This window comes from Phoca vitulina, unplaced genomic scaffold (genome assembly GCF_004348235.1).
Source record: "Phoca vitulina isolate PV1807 unplaced genomic scaffold, GSC_HSeal_1.0 scaffold7, whole genome shotgun sequence".
Taxonomy (NCBI): Eukaryota; Metazoa; Chordata; class Mammalia; order Carnivora; family Phocidae; genus Phoca; species Phoca vitulina.
In genome coordinates this window covers 70,853,958-70,877,568 of record NW_022589710.1, presented here as the reverse complement: position 1 = coordinate 70,877,568, position 23,611 = coordinate 70,853,958, and the positions used below count along the sequence as shown (strand labels likewise).

General features: G+C 64.2%; 1 protein-coding gene across 2 annotated transcripts in view; it reads left to right on the top strand.

The window, feature by feature from the left end:
• JAG2 (jagged canonical Notch ligand 2) overlaps nt 1-13,243 on the top strand; it is a 24,678-nt gene extending 11,435 nt beyond the window's left edge. Inside the window, exons 6-26 of one of the 2 annotated variants that reach the window (XM_032406037.1) lie at nt 2,963-3,093; nt 3,194-3,313; nt 3,516-3,629; nt 3,839-3,952; nt 4,094-4,207; nt 4,294-4,340; nt 4,442-4,612; nt 5,482-5,632; nt 5,727-5,879; nt 5,981-6,094; nt 6,278-6,391; nt 6,467-6,580; nt 6,740-6,856; nt 7,299-7,326; nt 7,412-7,497; nt 7,904-8,017; nt 8,125-8,240; nt 8,632-8,880; nt 9,347-9,478; nt 11,153-11,309; nt 11,528-13,243. In XM_032406037.1, the coding sequence (XP_032261928.1) occupies nt 2,963-3,093; nt 3,194-3,313; nt 3,516-3,629; nt 3,839-3,952; nt 4,094-4,207; nt 4,294-4,340; nt 4,442-4,612; nt 5,482-5,632; nt 5,727-5,879; nt 5,981-6,094; nt 6,278-6,391; nt 6,467-6,580; nt 6,740-6,856; nt 7,299-7,326; nt 7,412-7,497; nt 7,904-8,017; nt 8,125-8,240; nt 8,632-8,880; nt 9,347-9,478; nt 11,153-11,309; nt 11,528-12,018 (2,947 nt within the window). In that variant the 3' untranslated portion in view covers nt 12,019-13,243. The remainder of the gene's footprint in view (nt 1-2,962; nt 3,094-3,193; nt 3,314-3,515; nt 3,630-3,838; nt 3,953-4,093; nt 4,208-4,293; nt 4,341-4,441; nt 4,613-5,481; nt 5,633-5,726; nt 5,880-5,980; nt 6,095-6,277; nt 6,392-6,466; nt 6,581-6,739; nt 6,857-7,298; nt 7,327-7,411; nt 7,498-7,903; nt 8,018-8,124; nt 8,241-8,631; nt 8,881-9,346; nt 9,479-11,152; nt 11,310-11,527) is intronic. The other variant, XM_032406039.1, reaches the window with a different exon arrangement.
• Nucleotides 13,244-23,611: the final 10,368 nt, after the last annotated feature.

Below are 23,611 nucleotides of genomic sequence, written 5' to 3'. Positions count from 1 at the left end.
AAGGATAGGCTGGAGGTTGTAGGGATACCAGGAGGTGACAAAGGACGGGCTGGGGCTCGTAGGGACACCAGGAGATGACAAAGGACAGGCTGGAGATCGTAGGGACACCAGGAGATGACAAAGGACAGGCTGGAGATCATAGGGACACCAGGAGATAACAAAGGACGGGCCGGGCCCAGGAGATGACACGGGACAGGCTGGAAGTTGTAGGGACACCAGGAGATGACGTGGGACGGGCTGGGGGTCATAGGGACACCGGGAGATGACAAAGGACAGTCTGGGGGTCATAGGGACACCGGCAGATGACAAAGGACAGGCTGAGGGTTGTAGGGACACCAGGAGATGACATGGGATGGGCTGGGGGTCGTAGGGTCGCCAGGATATGAGAAAGACGGACCGGGTGTTGGTTGGGGGCATCAGGAGAGTGAGAGGTCTGAGTGTCTCCTGCAGGTAGGGGAAACCGTTGGAGACCTTGAGCAGGGCCTAGGTGGGGTGGGGGGCTGGGAGCTGTGGGTGAGCTTGTTGCCTGTTGGGGGGAGTAGGGGAGCCGGGCAGCAGGAGGCGCCGGGCTTGGAGCAGGTGAGGGGTACAGTGTGGAAGCCGGGGTGGGCTCCAGGGATGCACAAGGATGGCCCGGGGGCTGGGGGACAGGTGGATGCTCAGTGAATCCTTAGGAGGGGCTGCAACCTGTCGGCCAAGCAGGGAGGGGCGAGGGAGTCCTGCCGCAGCCATGGGGCTCATCGACCCCAGGACCTCACTCGGGGGGGTGGGTTTGCTGTCATGGACATCTTGCAGCAAGGACATTGAGCCCAAAGAAGTGAAGTAATTTTCCCGGGGTCAGCCAGTGTTGGTTTGGGAGCTGGCTGGCTCGGAAGACAGGAAGGGAGGGGCGGGGACCCCTATGCGTGTCCTGTGGTGGCTTTGGCCTAGGAGGTGGCACGAAGAGCAGCCTGGCCAGCCCCACGGCAGGGAGCAGGAAGCAGACTTCTCCGGCAAGGACAGAGGTTGGAGGTGGGGAGGGGGTCCCCGACCCAGCCGCGCTACTGCCACCTCTCAGACAAGTTGGGCCTCTGGGCAGTGCAGGGAGAACGGCAGGGGTAATGGGGCACCTAGTGGGAGCCTGGCCCAGGGTGGCTTCATGTCTTGGGGGGCAGAGGTGGGTACCAGGCAGGCTGGATGCCTGCAGCACGACCATCCCCTGCGGCCCTGCCTTCTGATTTGTGCGATGGCTACGAGTCTGGAGACTCTGGGCAGACGGCCCACGGGCAGTGAGCGCGGCGGGGCTGGGTCTGGCCTGCCCCCTAGTGCCACGCACCACCTTGATGCCGGGCCCGGGCCCGCAGCCGAGAGGGCCAGTGACTGGGCAGCCAGGCTGGGAGGAAGGTGGGAGAGAGGTGGAGCTCCCTCCTCCCCCTCCCCTGCTGGCGTGGACGGTGGGGAGCCGTAGGTGCGCCCCCGCCCACCGCGGAGGGTGAGGCCCAGCTGCCGCTGGTGGCTCAGGGCTCAGGTTTCAGTACAGGACACCCCCCACCGGATGCTGCGGAGATGGCCCTGCCTTCCTGCCGCCTCCTCCCTGGGCTTCTGGAGCCACAGGCCAGGGAGGCTGGGGAGGTGGGGCCTGGTGAGGGCTGCCCCACCCAGGGCTGAGAGCACATCCTCAGGACCACAGGCGTCTGGGCGCTGAGCTTGGCCTCGTGGCTTCCTGGTGGGTGACCCAAGGCCTGTCACGGTTCCGCCCCCAGCCTTGGTCTCCTCACATCACCTGGAGGGAGGGTTCCCGGTGGGGATGCGCAGCCCTTGCGTGCGTGGCCCCTCCTCGAATGTCTGGGGCGGGATGGTGGAGCCGTTTTTCAGCCTGGGCTTCCCTGTGGCCTGCCTGCTGAGCCTGTCAGCAGCCCTTGGCCGTGGGGCTCGGGGCAGCCCAGGAAGGGCCATGGCTCCTTCCTTTACAGAAATAAACTCACACAGCAGGTGCCCGCATGGAAGGGACGTGGCCTAGATGACAGTCCTGTTCCTCAGCACCTTCCAATTCTAGGAAGGGGCCCTCGGGGGGCCTGTCCAGGGCCTGGAGGGCAGCCTGCTGTCCCCAGGGAGTCCGCTGCAGGACGATGGGCTCCTTCCCCTGACAGCAGTCGGGCTGAGCTCTGGGCCCTTGGAAGGCTGGCCCCACCTGGAGTGGGACCTGCATTAGTGGCCCGGGTGCCCTTTTTGCCCCAGCCGACTGCCTCCTCCTGAAGGACTTCCCAGAGAGAGTTCTGGCCCATAGGTGGAGGCAGGGCCAGGCCTTGGGGTTGTGGCCTTGGAGCCAAGAGGCCTCTCTAGGCTGTTTGCCAGGGAGCGGTAACTCTTCCTGGGTCAGGAACGGCCCTGCATGGGCCTCTTGCACGGCCGGCTTGGTGCAGAGCCTGTGGGCCTCTGTGTCCCCATCTGTGAGGTGGGCCCCTAATAGGGCTCCGTGGGGAGAGAGAAGTTACTGTCCTTGAGTTCCAGGTGGGGTCACACGCAGCGCCCGAGGTCTCAGAGCTGGGGCTGAGCCCAGAGCCCTCTCCTGATGTCCCGCTGGCCTGCCCGGCCCCGGGTGCCGCCCAGCGCTGGCGGCACCTGGCAAGCTGGGGCTGGCACGCTTGTTCCCGGGGTCCCGGCAGGGCCTTCCTTTCTCGGCGCTTGCTCTTGGGGCCCTGCTCAGGGGTGAGTCCCAAAATAGCTCAGGGAGGAGTGGCTGGGCAGCTGCGGCCGGCCATCCGAGGCCAGCGGCTGGGAAGTGCCCGTGAGGGTGCAGGCTGGCTGGTGGGGCTCTCACCCCCGCCTGGCCCGGGGCCTGCTCCGCTTCAAAGGCTGAGGCCGCCAGCCCTGGGGTGGCCCACGTGGCTCCGCGCCTGCATCCCGAGCCACCCTCACGGCAGCCCCGGCTCCTGGAGTCGCCCTCCCCCCTGCAGGCCTCACGCTCCCGGGCCTCCTGCAGGTGCAGCTATGGTTGGCAGGGCCGGTTCTGTGATGAGTGTGTCCCGTACCCTGGCTGTGTGCACGGCAGCTGCGTGGACCCCTGGCAGTGCAACTGTGAGACCAACTGGGGTGGTCTACTCTGCAACAAAGGTAGCTGGCGGCGGGTGGCCGGCCCGAAGGAGGATGCCCTCTGGGGAAGGTGGGGAGCGAGGGCTGGGCCGGCATCTGAGGACCCTCCCCTTGCCCCCAGACCTGAACTACTGCGGCAGCCACCACCCCTGCACCAACGGGGGCACGTGCATCAACGCCGAGCCCGACCAGTACCACTGCGCCTGCCCCGACGGCTACTCGGGCAAGAACTGTGAGCGGGGTACGTCGGGGGCCAGCTATGGCTTTGGGCTGGTGCCCAGGGAGCCTGGCAGGGCCCCACGTCTCTGGCCTCTTGGTGCAGTGGGCACTCCCTGACCCCCGCCCTGGGGCCTCTGGGGCTTGGGGAGGAGCACTCATGGAAAGGGGGGGAGCCGGTGCTGCCGCACCCCCAACCCCGCCCCTGCCTCTGGTTCCCAATGCAGCTGAGCACGCCTGTGCCTCCAACCCATGTGCCAATGGGGGCTCTTGTCACGAGGTGCCCTCCGGGTTCGAATGCCACTGCCCGTCAGGCTGGAGCGGGCCCACCTGTGCGCTTGGTGAGTCTCCCTCCCACGAGTGTGGGCGGCTCCAGCCTGGCATCTGAGGGGGTCTGGGAGTGGGGAGGGGGCAGGGTGGTCGACTCCACAAATGTAGCCGTGGGGGTGGTAGTCAGGGCAGGAGTGACAGGTGCACGGCCCTGCCTCCCCCACGGACCGGCTCCCCATATGGCCCACGCCCCCACGCCTCCTGCTGTGTCCCTCCCCAGACATCGACGAGTGCGCCTCCAGCCCGTGTGCGGCAGGGGGCACCTGCGTGGACCAGGTGGACGGCTTCGAGTGCATCTGCCCCGAGCAGTGGGTGGGGGCCACCTGCCAGCTGGGTAAGGGCCGCGTGGGGCACGCGTGTGTTTGGACTGTGCTCTGTGCATGCGGCGGCTGCTGCTCGCGGTGCTGGGGCTGTGGGCGCTAGGCGTGGGTGCACGTGGGGCTGAGCCCCTTCGCTCCCATTGTCTCCTTCACAGACGCCAATGAATGTGAAGGGAAGCCGTGCCTTAATGCTTTTTCTTGCAAAAACCTGATTGGTGGCTATTACTGTGATTGCATTCCGGGCTGGAAGGGCGTCAACTGCCATATCAGTCAGTATGGGCGGGAGGGCGGGCTGCAGGTGGGCGGGGCTGGGGAGCGCAAGGACCCCGTCCGTGACCCTGCCCCTTGTCCCCAGACGTCAACGACTGCCGTGGGCAGTGTCAGCATGGTGGCACCTGCAAGGTAAGATGCAGCTGCCCTGCCCCTGCACACACGTGGGAGCTGCCCCCGGGGGCGGGGGGGCTCTGAGGCTCACGCCCCGGCCTTTCCTTACCCTCCGCCAGGACCTGACGCCCGGCTACCAGTGTGTGTGCCCGCGGGGCTTCGGTGGCCGGCACTGTGAGCTGCAGCTGAACTCGTGTACCAGCAGCCCCTGCCATGGTGGCCTCTGCGAGGACCTGGTGGACGGCTTCCGCTGCCACTGCCCCAAGGGCACCTCCGGGCCCCTGTGCGAGGTGAGGCCCGGACCACTGCCCCAGGAGCCGCAGGGGCGCACCATCGTCCCCAGGCCACCCTAGCGAGCGGGACTGGCTGCAGTCGGGGTGGGCCATACAGAGTATCCTGGGCTCGGTTCTGGGTGGAGACCTGGGGTCAGAGCCCTGGGTGGGCGGGAGCGGGGGGTCACAGGGTCACTTGTCATGACGCGTGCCTCCTGATGGGGTGGGCCAGGAGCCAGGGCAGGTCAGCTGGCTGCCCAGGAGGCCGGAAGGATCTTAATGCCGTAGAGCATGTGAGCAGCGTCAAAGAGGGGCCCTGGGGTGGGATGGGGTGCCCGAGGGTGTGTGGGGCCGCACTGTGACGTGTGTCCCAGTAGGGGTAGGTGATGCTCCCGGGTGCCTCACGACCCCACCTTCCTCTGACCTGCCCTGGCCTTTGGGGATGCGGGGGCGCCAGGGGCAGGACTCCTGACCGGCAGGCCTCCTGGGACCCTTGGTAGAAGTTCCTCCCGTGCCTGTGGATCCCGGCGGGGACGCTTCTGGGAAAGCCCCACAGACTGGGCTCAGGGTGGCTCTGCTGGCTGGGGAGGGGGTCACGAGCTGGCTTTCCTGCCAGCAGGAGGGGCGAAGGCCGGATGCTGCCTCGTGGGACAGAGGAAGTGGGCCGCCGCGGAGCCGAGGGTGGCGGGAGGGGCCTGGTGGCCTGCAGGTGTTTCCGTCCAGCTGATGGGCCTGGACAGTCTCGGGTGGGCGGTCCTACAGGCCCTGGCAGCGGAGGCCTGGGTGTGCAGGCTGGGCGGGGCCTGGGCCTCCAGGATTCCTCGGACGGACACCAGGCGTGGCTGCCTCCCGGTCCCTCTGGCCTCACAGATGCTCCCGCCCCGCAGGTAGACATAGACTTCTGCGAGCCCAGCCCCTGCCAGAACGGGGCCCGCTGCTACAACCTGGAGGGCGATTATTACTGCGCATGCCCCGACGACATGGGCGGCAAGAACTGCTCTGTGCCCAGGGAGCCGTGTCCGGGCGGGGCTTGCAGAGGTGGGGCGGGGCCTGCGGCGGCGGGGCGGGGCCCGCGGCGGTGGGGCGGGGCCGCAGCCCTCGGGCCGCGCTGACCCCGCCCCATGTGCCGCAGTGATCGACGGCTGCGGGTTTGAGGCGGGGCCCCGAGCGGCCGGCGTGGCCCCTTCGGGCGTGTGTGGCCCGCACGGACACTGCGTCAGCCTGCCCGGGGGCAACTTCTCCTGCGTGTGTGACAGCGGCTTCACGGGCGCCTACTGCCATGAGAGTGAGCGGCCGAGGGCTGCGCGGCGGGGGGGCGCGGGGGCGCGGGGGCGCGGGGCCGGCCGGCCGGGACCCCCCAGCCCCGCTCACCGCCGCCTCCCGCAGACATCGACGACTGTCTGGGGCAGCCGTGCCGCAACGGGGGCACGTGCATCGACGAGGTGGACGCCTTCCGCTGCTTCTGCCCCAGCGGCTGGGAGGGCGAGCTCTGCGACACCAGTGAGTGGGCCTGCGCTGCCCCTTCGGTCCCCGCGCCCAGTGGGTCCCCAGCTCCAGGTGGTTGGTGCCCAGAAGGGACCTGGGCTGGGGGGTGTGCCCCGCAGGCGTCTCCGCCCCTGTCTCTCCCCCGCCGCCCCCCCCCCGAGCGCCGGCGACCCCGCTGACCGGCGTCCTCGCCCCCAGATCCCAACGACTGCCTCCCCGATCCCTGCCACAGCCGCGGCCGCTGCTACGACCTGGTCAATGATTTCTACTGCGCATGTGACGATGGCTGGAAGGGCAAGACCTGCCACTCGCGTGAGTGTCCCGGGCCCTGGCGCGCCGGGCCGCCCGCCGCCCGGGCATGCGCACTGAGCGGCCGTGTGCCCACAGGCGAGTTCCAGTGCGACGCGTACACCTGCAGCAATGGCGGCACGTGCTACGACAGCGGGGACACCTTCCGCTGCGCCTGCCCCCCGGGCTGGAAGGGCAGCACCTGCACCATCGGTGCGTGAGCGGGCCCGGAGGGGGGTGGGCACCGCGCTCCGGGACCGCCGGCCGCCTGCCCCCGCCCGTGGGCCCTGGCGCCTCGGGGTCTCGAGCGGAGGCCCCGCACCTGCCCGCGGGCCGACAACCAGCCTCTCTTCTCCCCCTCCCCTCTCACAGCCAAGAATAGTAGCTGCCTGCCCAACCCCTGCGTGAATGGGGGCACGTGCGTGGGCAGCGGGGACTCGTTCTCCTGCATCTGCCGGGACGGCTGGGAGGGCCGCACCTGCACGCACAGTGAGCTTGTGGGTGGGGGGCTGCAGAAGGAGGCCCTGGGGAATGGGCGCAGGCCTGTGGGGTAGGAGCCGGGGCCTCATTACCTGGCTCCTTGGTCCTGCTCCTTGCACCTGTCCGCTAAAGCCCGGCTGTACCCCAGGATCTCCGTCCCCAGCCCTGTAGCCTCACCCCTACTCCTGGGGAGTCCTGGCCGGGATCGCCATGCCGGGCACTGGCTGCGAAGCCACGCTCCTGCCCCTCACCTCCCTCACGGCCCCCCAGCCCCCGATGGACTGCGTCCTCCAGGATAGGCACCCCCGTGACCCGTCCTCCTGGAGCTAGCTGCCCCGGCCTCCCCACCCGGTGTCAGTGGGCTGGCGCGGACGGTGCCCCCCAGGCCTGGCACAGGGGTTGCTGGGCGGGTGGATGCGGTGCCGACCTCCCTCTCCCTTCTCACACGCAGATACGAACGACTGCAACCCCCTGCCTTGGTGAGTGGCGGCCCTGGAGGCCGGCTGACCCCGGGGAGCTCGGCCTGCGGGGGGGCCTCCCTGAGACCTGCTCTCTGCCCTGCAGCTACAACGGCGGCGTCTGCGTCGATGGCGTCAACTGGTTTCGCTGCGAGTGCGCTCCCGGCTTCGCGGGTCCCGACTGCCGCATCAGTGAGGGGCCCGGGGCGCCTGGGCGGGGAGGGGGGTGCCGCGGGGCCCAGCCCTGGGGGCTCCTCCCAGCCTGTCCGCTCGTCTGGGCCTCAGCAGCAGTTCCCTCTGCTCAGCTGGGGGCTGCCCTGTGAGGGCAGGGGTCCCCGGAGGCTCCTGCCCACCCTGTGCCAGAGGCGCGTGGAGGAGGACAGGGGCAGGTGCTCATCAGCGCCCTCGACCGCGGACAGAGCCAGTGCCGGCCGGCCCAGAGGCCCCGAGGGGCACAGCGGGGGGCACACCGGGGCCCTGGCTGTCGGGGGCTCCACCGGTTTGCAGGGGTCTCCTCTCCTGGCCCGAGCGTCTTCTGAGCCCTGCGTGTGGGCGCTTGCCCCCTCGCTGCCTTCTGAGCCCGGCGCTTTCTCTGCAGACATCGACGAGTGCCAGTCCTCGCCTTGTGCCTACGGGGCCACGTGTGTGGACGAGATCAACGGCTATCACTGCAGCTGCCCGCCAGGCCGGACCGGCCCACGGTGCCAGGATGGTAGGTGGGGGGCACCGTGCCCCGGGGGGGGCGTGCCGGTGGGGGCGTGGGGAGGACCTGGCCTCCAGGGCCGGCCTGCAGATGCCCCCCGCCCTTTCTCCCCGCAGTGATTGGCTTTGGGAGGCCCTGCTGGTCACAGGGAGTGCCCTTCGCGCACGGGAGCTCCTGGCTGGAAGACTGTAACAGCTGCCGCTGCGTGGACGGCCGCCGGGACTGCAGCAAGGTGTGCGGCCGCCCCGAGCCTCCCCGCCCCGCCTGCGACACCAGGGGGCTGCGCTGGGGGCTGCGGAGAGCCGCCACCGCCTCCGCTGGGCCTCCTGGGAGGAGGGCCCTGGGGCACAAGCAGGCCCTTCTCGTTGTGTGGCTGGGGAACAGCCTGCTGAGGCTCTCGGAGCTGCCGGCAGTGGCCCTGCCTTGCCTCGTCCTTCCTCGGGCCACCCCTGCCCTGGTGGGGGTCCGTTGTGGTTCTGAGTCCGTCTTGGGAGGCCATGCTGGGGCGGGGTGCCCTGGGCCTTGCTGACCCCACGTGCGTCTTTCTCTCCTGCATGGTGCCCGTGTGTGTCTGTGGGTCCTCGTCTGCGTGTGCCCGCGTCTGTCCCCTGTGCGTGACCCAGGTGTGGTGTGGGCACAAGCCTTGCCTGCTGGCCGGCCGGCCCGACACCCTCGGTGCCCAGTGCCCGCCAGGGCAGCGGTGCCAAGAGAAGGCCCCGGGCCAGTGCCTGCAGCCCCCCTGCGCGGCCTGGGGGGAGTGTGGCACGGAGGAGCCCCTGCTCCCCAGCACGCTGTGCCTGCCGCGCTCCAGCCACCTGGACAACAACTGTGCCCGCCTCACGTTGCACTTCAACCGTGACCAGGTGCCCCAGGTGAGTGGTCCCGGACGGTGGGCACACTGAGTGTCTGCAGAACCCTGACGCCTCCATCCGTTCTCAGAGTGGCCACTCAGATGGCCCGAGGAACCGCTCAGGGAGCCTGGCCTCGTGGGGTCGAGAGGAGGGAGGGTTGAGCCCAGTGTGCACTCGGAATCCGGGAAGGAGGGCTCAGCACTAGGTGAGCCCCCCCTCCTTCGGGCCTGCAGGAAAGCGAGGACCGGGCGGTGGGGGCACCTCCAGGCCCCACCCACCCCGCCTGGTGGTGGCGGTCTGCGTCTTGGGGGGCGTGCAGGAGCGGACTAGGAAGTCAGCTTCCTCCTGGGCCCCCTGCATTCCTGGCCTGCTCCTCGTGGGCCGTAAGGTGTGACCTGCCACACGCCTGTGGGGCGAGCGGCAGGACGGGCAGCCTCAGGTCCACGGCCCCCAGGATCCCGCTCACGTGCTGCTCGTCCCTGCCCAGGGCACCACTGTGGGCGCCATCTGCTCTGGGATCCGCGCCCTGCCGGCCACGAGGGCGGTGGCCCGGGACCACTTGCTGGTGCTGCTGTGTGACCGGCCGTTCTCAGGGGCCAGCGCGGTTGAGGTGGCTGTGGTGAGTCCTGGGCCGAAGGGTGGCCACTCTTGTCTACTTCCCCTTTTCCAGAGTCCCGTCCTGTCTCAGGTCTTGGGAGGTGCTGGGGACAGAGTCCCAGGCCAGGCTTGTCCCCAGGTGCTTGGGGGCATAGGGTGACCCAGGGAACCAGGGCTCAGTTCCAGTATGGTTGTCCATTGGGGGACCGGCGCACCCTGTGCCCTCACCGGGGGCTGGTGGGACCAGGCTGGGCACGCGTACAGCTCGGTAGGGCCAGCACGTAGAGCCAGCCTGGCAGGGGGTGGAAGGCAGAGGGGGGAGGGCCTGAGGGGGCATAGGAGCGTCTGAGACGGGACAGGGAGGACCAGGAGTCAGCTCTGGGCTGACGGAGATGGTCATTGGCAGTCAGTGGGGTCAGCTGCTCGAGAAGGAGAGGAGCAAGGGTGTAGGGTCAGGTCACCTGTCCCATCTGAAACGAAGGAAGGATCTGGGACAACTGGCGGAGGGCAGAGAAAGCTTATCTGCGGGTGAGGGGCGGTGCCCCACGAGGCGTGGAGGGAGACTACGGGTGCAGGTGCCCGTAGGGGGAGGTCCTAGGAGGCCCGGCTCAGCCGCAGGAACAGGTCACGGGAGCTGCCAGGGGCTGGCTCTCCGGCACAGGGATTTCGGAGGCAGTGTCGATGGAGTGGCGGCTGGACATCGGACTTGGTTCCCACCCCTTCTTAGGTCTGGGGTCTGAGGCCATGGAGGCCAGGGCTCTGGGCAGGGGTCTCTGGAGCTGTGGGAAGCCCCCCAGGCAGCAGTTGAGCCTGAGGAAGCTCGGAGAAGGAAGGCCAGTGTCCAGGGTCCAGGGTAGACCGTGGTAGGGTGTAGCAGTGGGGTTTCTCCTGGACAGGGACAAGGGAGGCTGTGGGCCCAGGGTTGGGGCTGTGGGGGTGGGAGCCTTCTTCTGGAACCCTGAGTCCGAGCCAGGGGGCTGAGACAGAGAGGCGGGTTGCATGCCTGGGCCAGTGGGATTCTAGGTGGTAATGCTTCATCCTCACCGGGTCCCCTTGCTCTGCCTGTGTTGTATCCCTCAATGTCTGTGCAGGAAGGGTGCTCCTGGTTCAGGTCACCCTGGGATGTGGGGTCCAGGCCACATCCATGTGGCTGAGCAGGTGTCCTCGGGGCCTTGGTCTGGGCCCTGGGTGGGTATCAGGTGTGAACGGGTAACTGTGAGTGTCACGAGGCTGGGCCCTGGGGAAGTGCGGGGAGAGAGAAGGGGAAAAGGCAGGGCAGATTCTCAGGGCACTGGCTGCTTGCCGCCCTTGGGGTGTCAGGGGCCACTGAGGCGGAGGCAGGCACTGGGGGTGGTGAGGTTGTACAGAGCCCTGGAGCCCTTGGGTGCGGCCCGCTGGGGCCGGGCGCCTGCCTGGAAGGACAGCCACGCTCTTCCCAGATGCAAGGGGGTCAGGGTGGGCCAGGCCACACCCGCCTCCCCTGAACCGTGTGGTTGGGGGCAGGCCTCCTGCAGGCCTCTCCTCCAGCGAGTCTCCCCACGAGAAGCCCCGGGGACCCCCATCCCGCGGTCACCTGCCTCGCTCTCGGCAGCTGGCCGGGAGCCTCAGTGCTCCATGGTCCGGGTGCGGGGCACGCGGCTCGTGCTGGCTCCTGCCACGGTGAGTGGGGGCCTCTCAGCGCGGTCTTCTGCCGTAGTCCTTCAGCCCTGCGAGGGACCTGCCCGACAGCAGCCTGATCCAGAGCACGGCTCACGCTATTGTGGCCGCCATCACTCAGCGAGGCAATAGCTCGCTACTCTTGGCTGTCACCGAGGTCAAAGTGGAGACCATCGTCGTGGGCGGCTCCTCCGTGGGTGAGCGGGGCGCCTGGGGGCCTAGTGGGAATCGTTGCGGCACACGGCGGGGCCAGGCTGAGCGCAGGTGTGGGGGCTCTCGGGTCCTCCGCCCTGCCCCCGCCGTCCCGGCCCCTCCCCTGGGTCCCTCCCCCCCAGGCAGGAGCCAAAGGACGGGGCATGCAGGCGTGGGCACGTGCCCAGCCCCCGCACCCGGCCAGCCCTCTCACGCCCCCCAGGTCTGCTGGTGCCCGTGCTGTGCGGCGTGTTCAGCGTGCTGTGTCTGGCGTGTGTGGTCATCTGCGTGTGGTGGACCCGCAAGCGCAGGAAAGAGCGGGAGAGGAGCCGGCTGCCGCGGGAGGAGAGTGCCAACAACCAGTGGGCCCCCCTGAACCCCATCCGCAACCCCATCGAGCGGCTGGGTGGCGGCGGCCTGTGTGGGGGCCACAAAGATGTGCTTTACCCGTGCAAGAACTTCACAGCCCCGCCGCGCAGGGTGGGCGAGGCGCTGCCCGGGCCTGCAGGCCACAGGGAAGGCGGGGAGGAGGAGGAGGAGGAGTCCGGCCACGGCGAGGGAGACTGCCTGGAGGCCGAGAAGTTCCTCTCGCACAAATTTACCAAAGACCCTAGCTGCTCCCCCGGGAGGCCGGCCTGCTGGGCCTCGGGCCCCAAAGTGGACAACCGTGCGGTCAGGAGCGTCAATGACTTACGCCACGCTGGCAAGGAGTAGGGCAGGGGCCAGCAGCTGGGCCGGGACCCAGGACCCTTCACCGGGCGCCACGCCACCCGCCGGACCGTAGGAGGCCGAGGCCATGTGCATAGTTTCTTTATTTTGTGTAAAAAACACCAAAAACCAAAAACAAATGTTTATTTTCTACGTTTCTTTAACCTTGTATAAATTATTCGAGGACTGTCAGGCGGGAAACAATGGAGTATTCTCGGGTAGTTGCTATTTTTGTAATGTTTCTGTGTGTCACACTCGCGTGGCAGGAGAGAGCGGAGGGTGTGTGTGTCCTCGCCAGCTCGTTTGTGGCCAGACGTGGTGCACTGTTTACAGAATCTTCCTCATTATTCCTCATTTGGCATTCTCAGTGGCTCCAGGCCAAAGAGCCAGTGGGACACATGGCTGTTGGCGTGGCCCATGGCGTTGGTGGGACCCATGGCTGTCAGTGTGGCCTGTGGCGTTTGGTGGGACAACCCAAGGCTACTGGCGTGGCCCATGGCATGGGTGGGACCCGTGGCCGACAGAGTGGCCCATGGCTGTCAGTGGGACCCCCTGTGGCTGACAGCACAGCCCACGGTCGTCAGTGTGGCCTGAGGCCGTCGGTGGGACCTGTGGAGTGTGGCATGGCCCGTGGCTGTCGGTGGCACCTGTGGTGGTCAGTGGGGCTTGAGGTCCTCGCAGGGGCCCGCAGTGTTGGGCACGGCCCGAGGCCCGCGGGCAGACCCTGGGCGGCTCGCCGGCCGGTCCCTTCGGCCCGCTGTCCTTGCCTGCTCCCGCCTGGAGCACCCGCTGTAGAGATCTTTCAACTGTGTTTCCGGAAGTGCCCTTCCCGACTGCTCTGTTCTCCCCGGGACGGGGGCAGTATCGAAGCTCGTGACAAGTGCCTTCACACAGACCCTCCCCTCGCAACTGTCAGCGTTTGCCGTGGGCTCCGGGCCGCTGCCCACCTGCTGGCCCCGGCCCCTCCTCGTGAAAGTGCGTTTTTGTAAATATGTACATATTAAATGAATCACTCTGTATATTTGATTTAATAACTTAAACGTTTTGGCCTTCCTTGTTCTTTTTGGTGCTGTTCCTTGTTATCTGGGGGTGCGCAGGGAGGCTGGGGTGCGGGCTGCGTGTCGGGCCACATGGCCGTGGTGGCTACAGGGGGGAGATGGCCGGCGGGCCCCGGGGGCCGCCCCTGGGTTCCTGAGGCCAGGAGCGCGTCGCTATCCTGTGTGGTTGACACGGGCTTGGCGGAAACAGTCCGGGAAGTGGGGGGAGGGAGGTGCTTTGCATCCCCTACTAAAAATGGCTATTAAAAAAAAATGTTTTATAAAACAGCTTAAAGTTGCTTATTAATTAAAAGCTGTCAAAGTTTTAGGAAATTACCAAGTCAAGCCTTGAGAGAATGAAACCACAAGGCTGAAGGCCGCCGTTCGTCCACCTGGCGGGACGCATCAGGGACGTCTACCGAGTGTCCCGCATGCGCTGTTTGCTCCCCCTCGAGGGGGCAGGCGGTCACTAAGTCAAGGAACAAAGCTGAGACCGATGTTTATAAGAAACAAGGACACGACTGCAGACCGCCCGGGGGTGGGCCGTGAGGGGCTGCCCGTTTACTGCTTCGCGGAGACGTGGCTCGGGGCACCTGTCCCGCAGAGAGTGGCTCGGGACACCTGTCCCGCAGTCTCGTCTCGAGAGTGGCGGTCCCTCCAGGCGGGGGCGGGGCAGCCGCAGCCCTCCTCCTGCCCATCTCCGGGGCTTGTCCCCCCGGCTCAGGTGGGACGCCTGCCTCTGGGAAGGCGCGGTTTTGGCCAGTCCCGAGTGAACACGTAGCTCAGGCCCCTGGGTGCCTGGTAGAAGTAAGCGCGGATGGCTTTGTCTGAGATCTCTAAACGTGTCGGAGTCACTTTTCCAGGTCAGGGACCAGGCCGCACAGTGCAAACCCGCGCACACGGGGGCAGGCCCGGCGGGCCGAGCTGGCAGAGGCAGCCTGCCGCACGGGTGCAGCCGGGGCTCGGACACAGGCACAGGCCGCACGTGCCACTGTGCTCACACGGGACAGGCGGGAAGGCTGCGTCTGGGACGGGTCGGGGAAGGGACAGAGCGCCGCCTTGGCCTGCGGTGGCGGCCGGGTCAGGCCTCGGGGTGGCGGCCCGGCAGAGTGTTGAAGGGAAGGAGGCAGCCTGGGCTGCCCTCCGCTGAGGCCACGGGCCCTCCGCCTCCATGTGGCCTCAGGCGGCCCCGGGCGGGAGCTGGAACACATCTACAACCCGCGCCGCCCGCCGCTCGAGGAGCTGCGTCCTCTGCAGCCCCGATGGGCCCCACTCCGCCGCGGGCACCACGCGGAATCCGCCTCTGGTCCCCCCAGCCCGCGTCGTCCTGACAGTCCGAGTCTGCACTGGCGGCGCCGCGCGAGGAGATGGCAGGGCTGTGGCCGCTGGACCTGTCCCTGCCCGGCCAGCTGTCCGTCCAAGACAACGAGCACCCGTGCCAAGGCCTGAGCCTGGGCCGGGGCCGCTCGTCCCCCGGCACTCAGCTCCTCTGCACCCGCACAAAGCCTAACTCACCAGCCTCTGAGCAGCTGGTAAGTGGGGAGCATGCACCTGTGCCGAAGAAACCCGCCCCTGAGGACGTCCTCGCACTGAGTGCCTGCCTTCACCCAGACCACTGTGCCCCCCAGGCAGGTAGGGCCCGGGCCCCTCTTTCCTGACTGGTTAGCTGGCACTGGGGGGGGCACGCTGCCCACGGCCCACGGCACCGGACCTCCGCGTCTCCCACGGGTGTGCACGCCAGCTCGGCCACCCTTCAGTCTGGTGGGGGGGCCCTGGCCGTGGCGCCTCTGTGATCAGGGTGAGTGGCCGGTTCCCATCTTCTCACCTTTTGCTGCCCTTGGCAGCTGCCGGCTCAGGGCCTCCCAGCCCTGGCCCCCGGGCTTCACTGCTCTAGCAGCCACGGCCGGGAGGGCCAGGGCTCCGTGCTGGTGTTTAAGTTTAGGGGCCAGACCCCTGGGCATGTAGGCAAATACATACTCGCTCAGTGTTAAAAAAAGAAGAAAAGAAAAGAGAAAAAACCACCTAGGAGATCTGAAACAGAACCACGTGGAACTTCTAGAAATGACCAGCGCCATCCCAGACTAAGAACTGGACAGCCGCCCTGAGCCCCTGTGGTGGACAGAGCTCGTGAGCCAGAAGACAGGTCACGAGACAATGCCCCGGGATGCGGTCCAGAGTGACCAAAGGTGGGAAGAGCGTTGGCCGCGGAGTGGGGCGGCTGAAGGCCCGAAGGGCTGTCCTGAGGCCACGCAGAGCCCAGTCGCAGGAGGTGGGGACAGGGGGGTGTCAGCAGGAGGCCCCCCGTAACTTTGAGGGGCAGGCTTGGCCTGGGGTCCCGGGCTCACGGGACGCCGCCCGCTCGGGGAGGCCGGCTGTCATGGGAGTGAGTGGTCGTGCGGACGCCCCTGTGTCCGCGGGGTCCGCGGGTGTGCACCAGCCCTGCAGCCTGGCCCTTCCTCTGAGCCTGCTGCCCGAGTGCTGAGCCCCCCCACCCCAGGTCCTCGCCTTCCTTCCCCACTGGGCCTGGCTGGGTGACTCAGTGCCTGGCGGGGGCAGGCGGCAGGGCTGTCCGCACACCTCTCCAGGCCTGCTCTTGGTGTGGCTGTGAATGGTGGCCGGGAATGTGGCCCACCGCCTGCCCCACGGATCCCAGAGCGCCGCTCACCCTGCCAGCCCCCCTCTGTGCTTCGTGCCACCGAGCTGAGGCCAGGACCCTATGGCCAGGGTCAGGCCCCTCTCTCCTGCCCTGGCCGGTACCCTGTGCTCTCCGGGGGGGTGGGTGGGCAGGTAATTAGCCCCCAGAGAGGCAGCTGCTGCATTAGGAAGTTCAGAGCGAGGGCAACATGCTCACAGAGGCCAGGCCGCAGTTACCCCAGCCGAGGTCGGTGCCCGTCTCGGGAGCTCCCCGGGCTGAGCAGGAAGAAGCTGTGGCCGTGGGCACTGTCGACAGACCCCCCCTGAGGCTCAGCCACTCAGGAGGATGCAAAGTGCAGGACCAGTGTGGGGCCCTCCTGACCACGGGTCCCCTGCACGGCCGCCTTCCCATGAGTCTGCTGTGCTCCTGCCTGTGGCCGGTCTCCCCCACTGTCCCCCATCTCTCCCTCCTGGCTGGCGGGTCCGGGAGAGCTGGGCAGGAGAGGTGTGAGGCTCTGGCCCGAGGGCTCGGCTGGGGAAGCTACCCACCGTCTGTGGGGGGTGTGTCACTAAAGAGAGCTCTGGGCCTTCCCAGACCCGGTGGACAGTGGGCTTTGGGGCACAAGGCTCAGAGGCATGGGCACTGGGGGCCAGGACCCCCCTGAGTTGACAGCCCAGCCAGGACCTTTGGATTTGGTCCCAGCCAGGGGCTGGGGAGTGGGCATGGGCCCAGCAGTCTTTGTGTCCCCCTCGTTTGTGTCTAGGACCCAAATGCTGTGCAGTCCAGAGAAAATGGAGATAGGCTTAGGGCGGCCTCTGGAGGGAATGGGCTTCAGGTGTGCACTGGGGGCTGGGGTAGGTGTGAGGCCCGGGTGGGTGCCCGGCCAGGCTGTGCTGGGAGAGGTGTGGAGGCTGGGGCAGCCCCAGGCAGCAGGCCCTCTCTTTGAGAGCAGGGCACCCAGAGAGCCCCGCTGCACCTGCTGGGTGCAGATTGGCCTGTCCACAGTGACCACCGATGCAGGTCCACGGCATGGGCAGAGCCGGCGTCCGTGCACACCTGTCCTGGAGACGCTTGCTTCCTCTGGGCTGGGGTCCGACGGTCCTCTCCTCCTCCCATCCCCATGTGGTCCGAGCAGGGAGCGGTGCCTGGACCGAGGGGCATGTGCCCCCCAAGCGGGCTGACCCAGTGCCCTGGCAGACGGCCTACTGCGGGCGCTGAGCAGCCTGGAGACCAGGACCGGTGCCCGCCGCCCTGGTGCCGCCTGCTGTGTCCTTGGCGCTTGGCCCCGGGGACTGCACCAGCTGGCTCTGCCCGGCGAGAGCTCTGACAGCCGAGTCTCCGAAGAAACCGGCCCTGGGGAGTGTGGGGGGGATTCCACACACGTCCCTGGGGCCGCTGAGCCCATTAACCCCTGCGGGTCAGGCTACAGGTGGCTGGTGGTGGCCTCGTGGTGGCCCGACCCTGGCTGTCCCAAGACTCAACCTGGCTTGCCCCCTCCCATCCACAGAGGACATTCAGAGGGGCTTGAGGCCAGCAAGGAGGCCAGTGTGGGTGCCGGGCCTCTGGACCAGGTCAGGAGACAGGCTCTGAACGGAGCGGGGTGTGGGAGTGGGACCCCGCAGGTGTGACGGCCCTGCCTCCCACCCTCGGCCTTCCTGCCCCTTCCAGATTCCCTCCAGCGCTGACCGGCTCTGTCCTCCCGCCAGCCCTGGGTGGGGGCTGCTGTGCCTTCCACGCCCACAGGTCTCTGGACGCCAGGGCCCTGGAGCCAGGGGAGCTGACAACAGCCCCCTGGCTTGGTGGCCAGCTGGTGGCCGGGTCAGGACCCCCAGCCGCTGCCCCATGAGACAGAGCCGCAGGAGAGCGCGGCCACAGAGCCGATTACCAGGGAGAGAGAATGGGAGGCGGCCAAGGGTGGCACAAGATGATTTTGGAGAGTGAAAACACGGTATCCCAGCAATTCGGCAGTGGATGGCAGGAACAGGTGGCCAGCGCTGAAACCCGGCTTCATCGGCTGGAGGATCACAAGGGCAGAGATACAATTCTTGGAGTGGACATGGAGAGAGCACAAGGTGGATCACAGGAGCTCTGGCAGGAGAGTGAGGCGCACACGCGGGAAGGCCGGGTGTTGGGCCTCTGGACCAGGTTGGGAGACAGGCTCTGAATGGGAGCGGGGTGTGGGAGGGTGACCCCGCAGGTGTGACGGCCCTGCCTCACACCCTGACCCAGGATGGAGAGCCTGAAGCGGTGGTCCCTGGGGTGGGGGCTCCTAGGAACCCAAAACGGGCCCCCCAAGAGCCACATGGATGCACAGTGGCCAGCAGGGGCAGCCTGGAGAGGCCCACAGAGCGCCAAGCAAAGGCCTTGCCCTTCCCCAGAGGCCCTGGTGGAGGGAACAGGCTGAGGAAGAGCGGGGAGAGGGCCCAGCCACCTCTTCTTCCTCCTGTGGCCGTCTGTCCATCTGTCGGGCACCACTGGAGGGAGGGACACGCTTGGGGCTGGAGTGAGGGGCTGAGCGGGACCAGCAGGAAGGGAGCCAGAAAGCAGAGCCGGCGCACCGGGAGGCAGGGTCAGTGGAAGGAGCGCTGGGCAGGGTCCTGAGCACAGACGGGGTCCCCAGGCTCATGGCAGGGAGGGGGTGCGCCCCAGGTTCATCTGCAGGGCGTGCACGGGGGAGCAGGGAAGTCCCCGCTCACAGGAGGTGACAGAGAGCAGAGCTCCCAAGTGAGCAGCCGCGGGTGGAGCAAACCTGCGAGTCAGGACAGGAAGAGAGGCTGCAGAGGCCGTGACTCCGGAGAGCACGACGGATGCTGCCCGCGGGAGAGGCCGGTGTTCAGTGGAATTGGGGGGATGGATCACTTAACAGGTGGCCCCCTGTGGCACAACAGAACTCACGATGGCGTGAGTATAAGCAGGAAAGCTGATGAGAAGTCACCACTGCCCTTTACAATCCAACAAGGAGCAGACGTCCCACAGAGAAGCAGGCGAAGAATATGGATGAAGAATTCTCCAGGGAGCGAATCCAACTGCAACAAAGAAGAAAGCATGGTGGGGGCGCCTGGGGGGCTCAGTCGTTAAGCAGCTGCCTTTGGCTCAGGTCATGATCCCAGAGTCCTGGGATCGAGCCCCGCATCGGGCTCCCTGCTCAGCGGGAAGCCTGCTTCTCCCTCTCCCACTCCCCCTGCTTGTGTTCCCTCTCTCGCTGTCTCTCTCTGTCAAATAAATAAATAAAATCTTTAAAAAAAAAAAGAAAAAAGAAGAAAGCATGGTGGGCAGTTCCACGTTCTGACCCCCGGAACCCGTCAGCATGTGGCCTCGCCGGCTGTCGATGGGGGGAGAACCCGGAGCCGGGGAGGAGGTCCTGGGCCGCACGGTGGCCCCGTGGGGTCTCACGGCGGAGCCTCAGAGAAGCCTCCCCTGGCTGCGCTGAGGGGGACCGGCCGGGCACGGGTGGCCCGAGGAACGCGATGGCCAGTCGGGAAGACGGGAGGAGCCCGCGGGTGCCTCCAGCAGGGGACAGAGCGAGGAAGCCGCTGTCCCCCAGAGCCTCCAGCAGGGAACAACACCCTGCCGACACCTCGATCGTGCCCCCCGGGAAGACACTACATCGTGGGGTCTTAGGCCCCTGAGCCTGTGGCGGCTTGTGGCGGCCGCCGTCGGAAACGAACACAGCAGGGAGAGCACGGAGAGCTGCTGCGTTCCGGAGGGTCTGAGACCTGCTGACCTAGACGACTGTGAAGCAGCACCTTGAATCTGTCCGAACCAGACCGGCTGCTGGTGCCTGGGAGGCTGGCGCCCAGCGGGGAGGACGCACAGACTCGGGCGCAGGCGAGGTGCTGCCGCCCTGGGGAGAGCCGCCTCCTCCCCGCGCCTCCGCCCACGTGCCCAGGGCGTGAGGCCTTCGGGGCAGCCACGTGGGAGCACCCAGCTGACGGCCCTGAGGCCAGGGCGCCTGTGTGTGGCTGCGTGGCCTGGGGGGACACAGCCAGACCCCACCCCCGCCGTCTGCGCTACAGCGGGCCTCCGACAGCGCCGCCGTGGTCAGCGGGCCTGCTGCGATGTCCCCGCTGGACAGCTGAGTTGGAAAGACTCAGAAAAGAGGTCGTCATGTCATCGGTGCTGGTTTCTTCACTGTGGCACGATACACGTCATTTGCCATCAGAACCGTTTCTAAGCGGGCAGTTCAATGGCGCTAAGCACATTCACACTGTCGTGCAGCCCTCACGACTTACTTTTTAAAACATTTTAATTGTGGTTAAAAAAAACCCCACATAATGTAAAATTCCCATCTTAACTATTTTTAAGCGAACGGGTCGGTGTTAAGTACATTCACCTTGCTGTGAAACAGATGTCCAGAGCTTTTTCCTCCTGCAGAGCTGAAGCTCTGTCCCCGTGAAACCCTCCCATCTCCCCCACAGCCCCCGCACCCAGCATCCGCCATCAACATCCTGTCTCCAGCCATTCGACTGCTGCAGGTCCCTCAGGTAAGTGGGATCGCACAGCTTTGGTCTTCCCGTGACCGGCTCGTTTCACCGGGGATGATGTCGTCAAGGTCCGTCCATGCGGTAGCAGGTGACAGGCTTGGCTTTTGTGGCCATCATGTGAATGCGCCACGCTGTGTGTACCCACCTGTCTGTGCCGAGACATTCCCGCTGCTTCTAGCCCTTGGCTCTCGGGAACAGTGCAGCTGTGTTGTTGGGAGTACAGGTAGTGCTTCAAGACAGATACGTATTCTTTTAGATCAATACCCAGAGTGGGATGGCTGGATATATGGTTATTCTATTTCTAATGTTTTTTTTTTTTTTTTAGATTTTATTTATTTATTTGACAGAGAGAGAGATAGCTAGAGCAGGAACACAAGCAGGGGGAGTGGGAGAGGGAGAGGCAGGCTTCCCGCCGAGCAGGGAGCCCGATGTGGGACTCGATCCCAGGACCCTGGGATCATGACCTGAGCCGAAGGCAGACGCTTAACGACTGAGCCACCCAGGCGCCCCTATTTCTAATGTTTTTGAGGAGACTCCATCCTGGTTTTCACAGTGGCAGATCCATTTTATGTTCCCATCAACAGTGCATACGGGTTCCGATTTCCCCACATCCTTATCAACACTGATTTTTTTTTTTTCAGATTTTTAAAAAATTTTATTTATCCAATAGAGAGAGACACAGCGAGAGAGGGAACACAAGCAGGGGGAGTGGGAGACGGAGAAGCAGGCTTCCCGTGGAGCAGGGAGCCCGACACAGGGCTCCATCCCAGGACCCTGGGACCATGACCTGAGCCGAAGGCAGACGCTCAACAACTGAGCCACCCAGGCGGCCCTCTGCTTTGTTTTTTTCTTTTGACAGTGGCCATCCTATTGAGTGTGAGTGCTTTTGATCTGCCTTTAATGACTAGTAATGTTGAGACGATCCATGTTATTCTAGAAGAATCATGTGTGTCACACATGCACACACATCCACGTCTATTATGTGCAAGCAGTAACCTCACAGGCTCAGAGACAAAACAGAGAAGGGTGCACAAGTTCCAGGGGGGGTGACGTGGTGAAGATGGGGCTGGGGTCCGGGGAGGAGGAAAGAGGACAAGGTTGGAGGGGAAGCTGGATGACAAGGAAGGGGAGAAAGCCCAGCTTCAATTATGTACAGTCCTTCGACATTCGCACATTCGTGGTGGTGGAGAAAAGCAGACACAACAAGGATGTAACAGCAACAAAGCATTGCCTGCAGCCACAAAACCACAAAATCGGGGCCCAAAGAATAGTCAGAAGAAAATACGAGAGGGTTGGAGGAGACTCAAAGAGGGAAAACTAACAATTTAAGAATAATGGATATTCCCTGAAAGAAGTTCAAGGTGATCTAAATGGTAGACACTCCATGAAAACAAGATACTTCTTGTTTTGAAAATGACAACACTCCCCAAGTGGATCTGCAGGTTCAACACAATCTCTAGCAAAATCCCAGATATTTTTCCCCTCAGAAATAGAGGAGCGGATCCTAAAATGTACATAGAATTGCACAGGACCCCCAGTGGTCAAAACAATCCTGAAAAAGAATGAAGTAGGAAGACTCACGCTTCCCCATTTCAAGACTCACCACAAATTGACAGTAATCAAGACCGTGTAGTGTTGGCGTGAGGACAGACAGTGGGGCTGAGTATCCAAGATACACTCTGTTGTTTACGGTCAGCTGGTTTTCGAGACAGGTGCAGCAGGGGTAAGAATAGTCTTTTCACTCCATGGTACTGGGGCAACTGGACGTCCACACATCAAAGAGTGAGGTTGGATCCCTACCTCACACCATAGACAAAAATTAACTCAGAATGGATCAAAGACATAAATGCAAGAGCTGAAGCAATGAAGAAGCAGAAAACATTGGAGGAAAGCTTTGTGCTCTTAGGTTAGGCAGCAGTTTCGCAGACACACCAAAGCACAAGCAACCAAAGAAAAGGGTAGATAAATGGGACTTCATCAAAATTAAAAACTTTTGTGTTTCAAAGGACGCCCTCAAGAAAATGAAAAGACACGCCACAGAATGGGATAAAATATTTGCAAATCATATGTTTGGGAAGGGACTTAGACTAGAGTATATAAAAAACTCTTACAATTCAATAGTAAAAAGACAACACAACTGAAAAATGGGCAGAGCGTCTGAGCAGACATTTCCCCCAAGAAGACGTACAGGTGGTCGGCGAGCACCTGAAGAGATGGCCAGCAGCCCTCACCGTCGGGGAAACGCAAATCAAAACCGCACTGAGACAGACCTCACGCTCATCAGGATGGCTATCATAAGGCAGATACAAGGGGGGGCGGTGAGGAAGTAGAGAAACAGGAGCCCTTGCACACTGCTTGTGGAGCGTGACATGGGGCAGCTGCACTGGGAACAGGCTGGCCATCTCTCAATGGGTTAAACACGGTGTTACCATGTGACCTGGAGGTCCCATCCCTAGGTGTCTCCTCAAGAGAAATAAAAACATATATGCAAACAAAAAACGTGTATGTAAATGTTGACAGCAGCACTATTTGTAATAGTCCACACCTGAAGCAGTGCAAACGTCCATCAGCCGATGAATGGGTAAACAGAACCGGCTCTCCACACGAAACGGGCTGTTATTTCAGCCATAAAAAGGAACGGTGCTCTCATACATACCATGACATGGATGAACCCTGAAAGGCAGCATGTCGTAGGGTTCTCTTTACATGAAATGTCAGGAGAGGCAAGTCCACGGAGACAGGAAACAGAGCAGTGGCTGCCAGGGGGAGGGAAAGATGGTAAGTGACCGCTGATGGGTATAGGACTTCTTTCCGGGTGATGAAACTGTCTAAGACTGGTGGTGGTGGTGGTCGCACAGCTCTGTGAATCTGCCAAACCCCACTCAGCGGTGATAAAAAGTTTCTGGTGATAAACTTGTGTAAGATCTTAATAATCCAGCCCCCCAAAAGGGCATTTAAACACATTTTTTCCATCTCTTTCGTGCTCAGTTTTGGAGAGAAGGTAAATGAGCCTCTCCTACACGAGCACGGGTGCTGCGGGGTGGCGAGACGTGGCCCAGAACACAGCCGTGTTGAAGATTGGCAGATCGTATGCTCAGGATCCGGGGACACCAGCGCCCCAGATGCTTTCAACCTGCACACTTTTGCTGTAGGAACTACAGGTTCTCTGAGGAACAGAAGACATGCCATTTGTGGATAAAAACGTATAGGGACCATCACCCGTTCCTTGCTCTTAAACACAGCCTTATTGGGCTATGGCTGCCACCAGACCCAGAGAGCTTCTCAGGTGCCTCCTTCCGCCATAAATGGGTGTGCAAGACCCAGCATCTGATAGAGACGTGCAGTCCTTCAGGAGGCTCTCTTTCTCCATTTGGCTTCTTTCACTCAGTTTAATTATTTTGAGATCCATCCCCATTGTACGAATCGAGCGCTCGTTCCTTCTC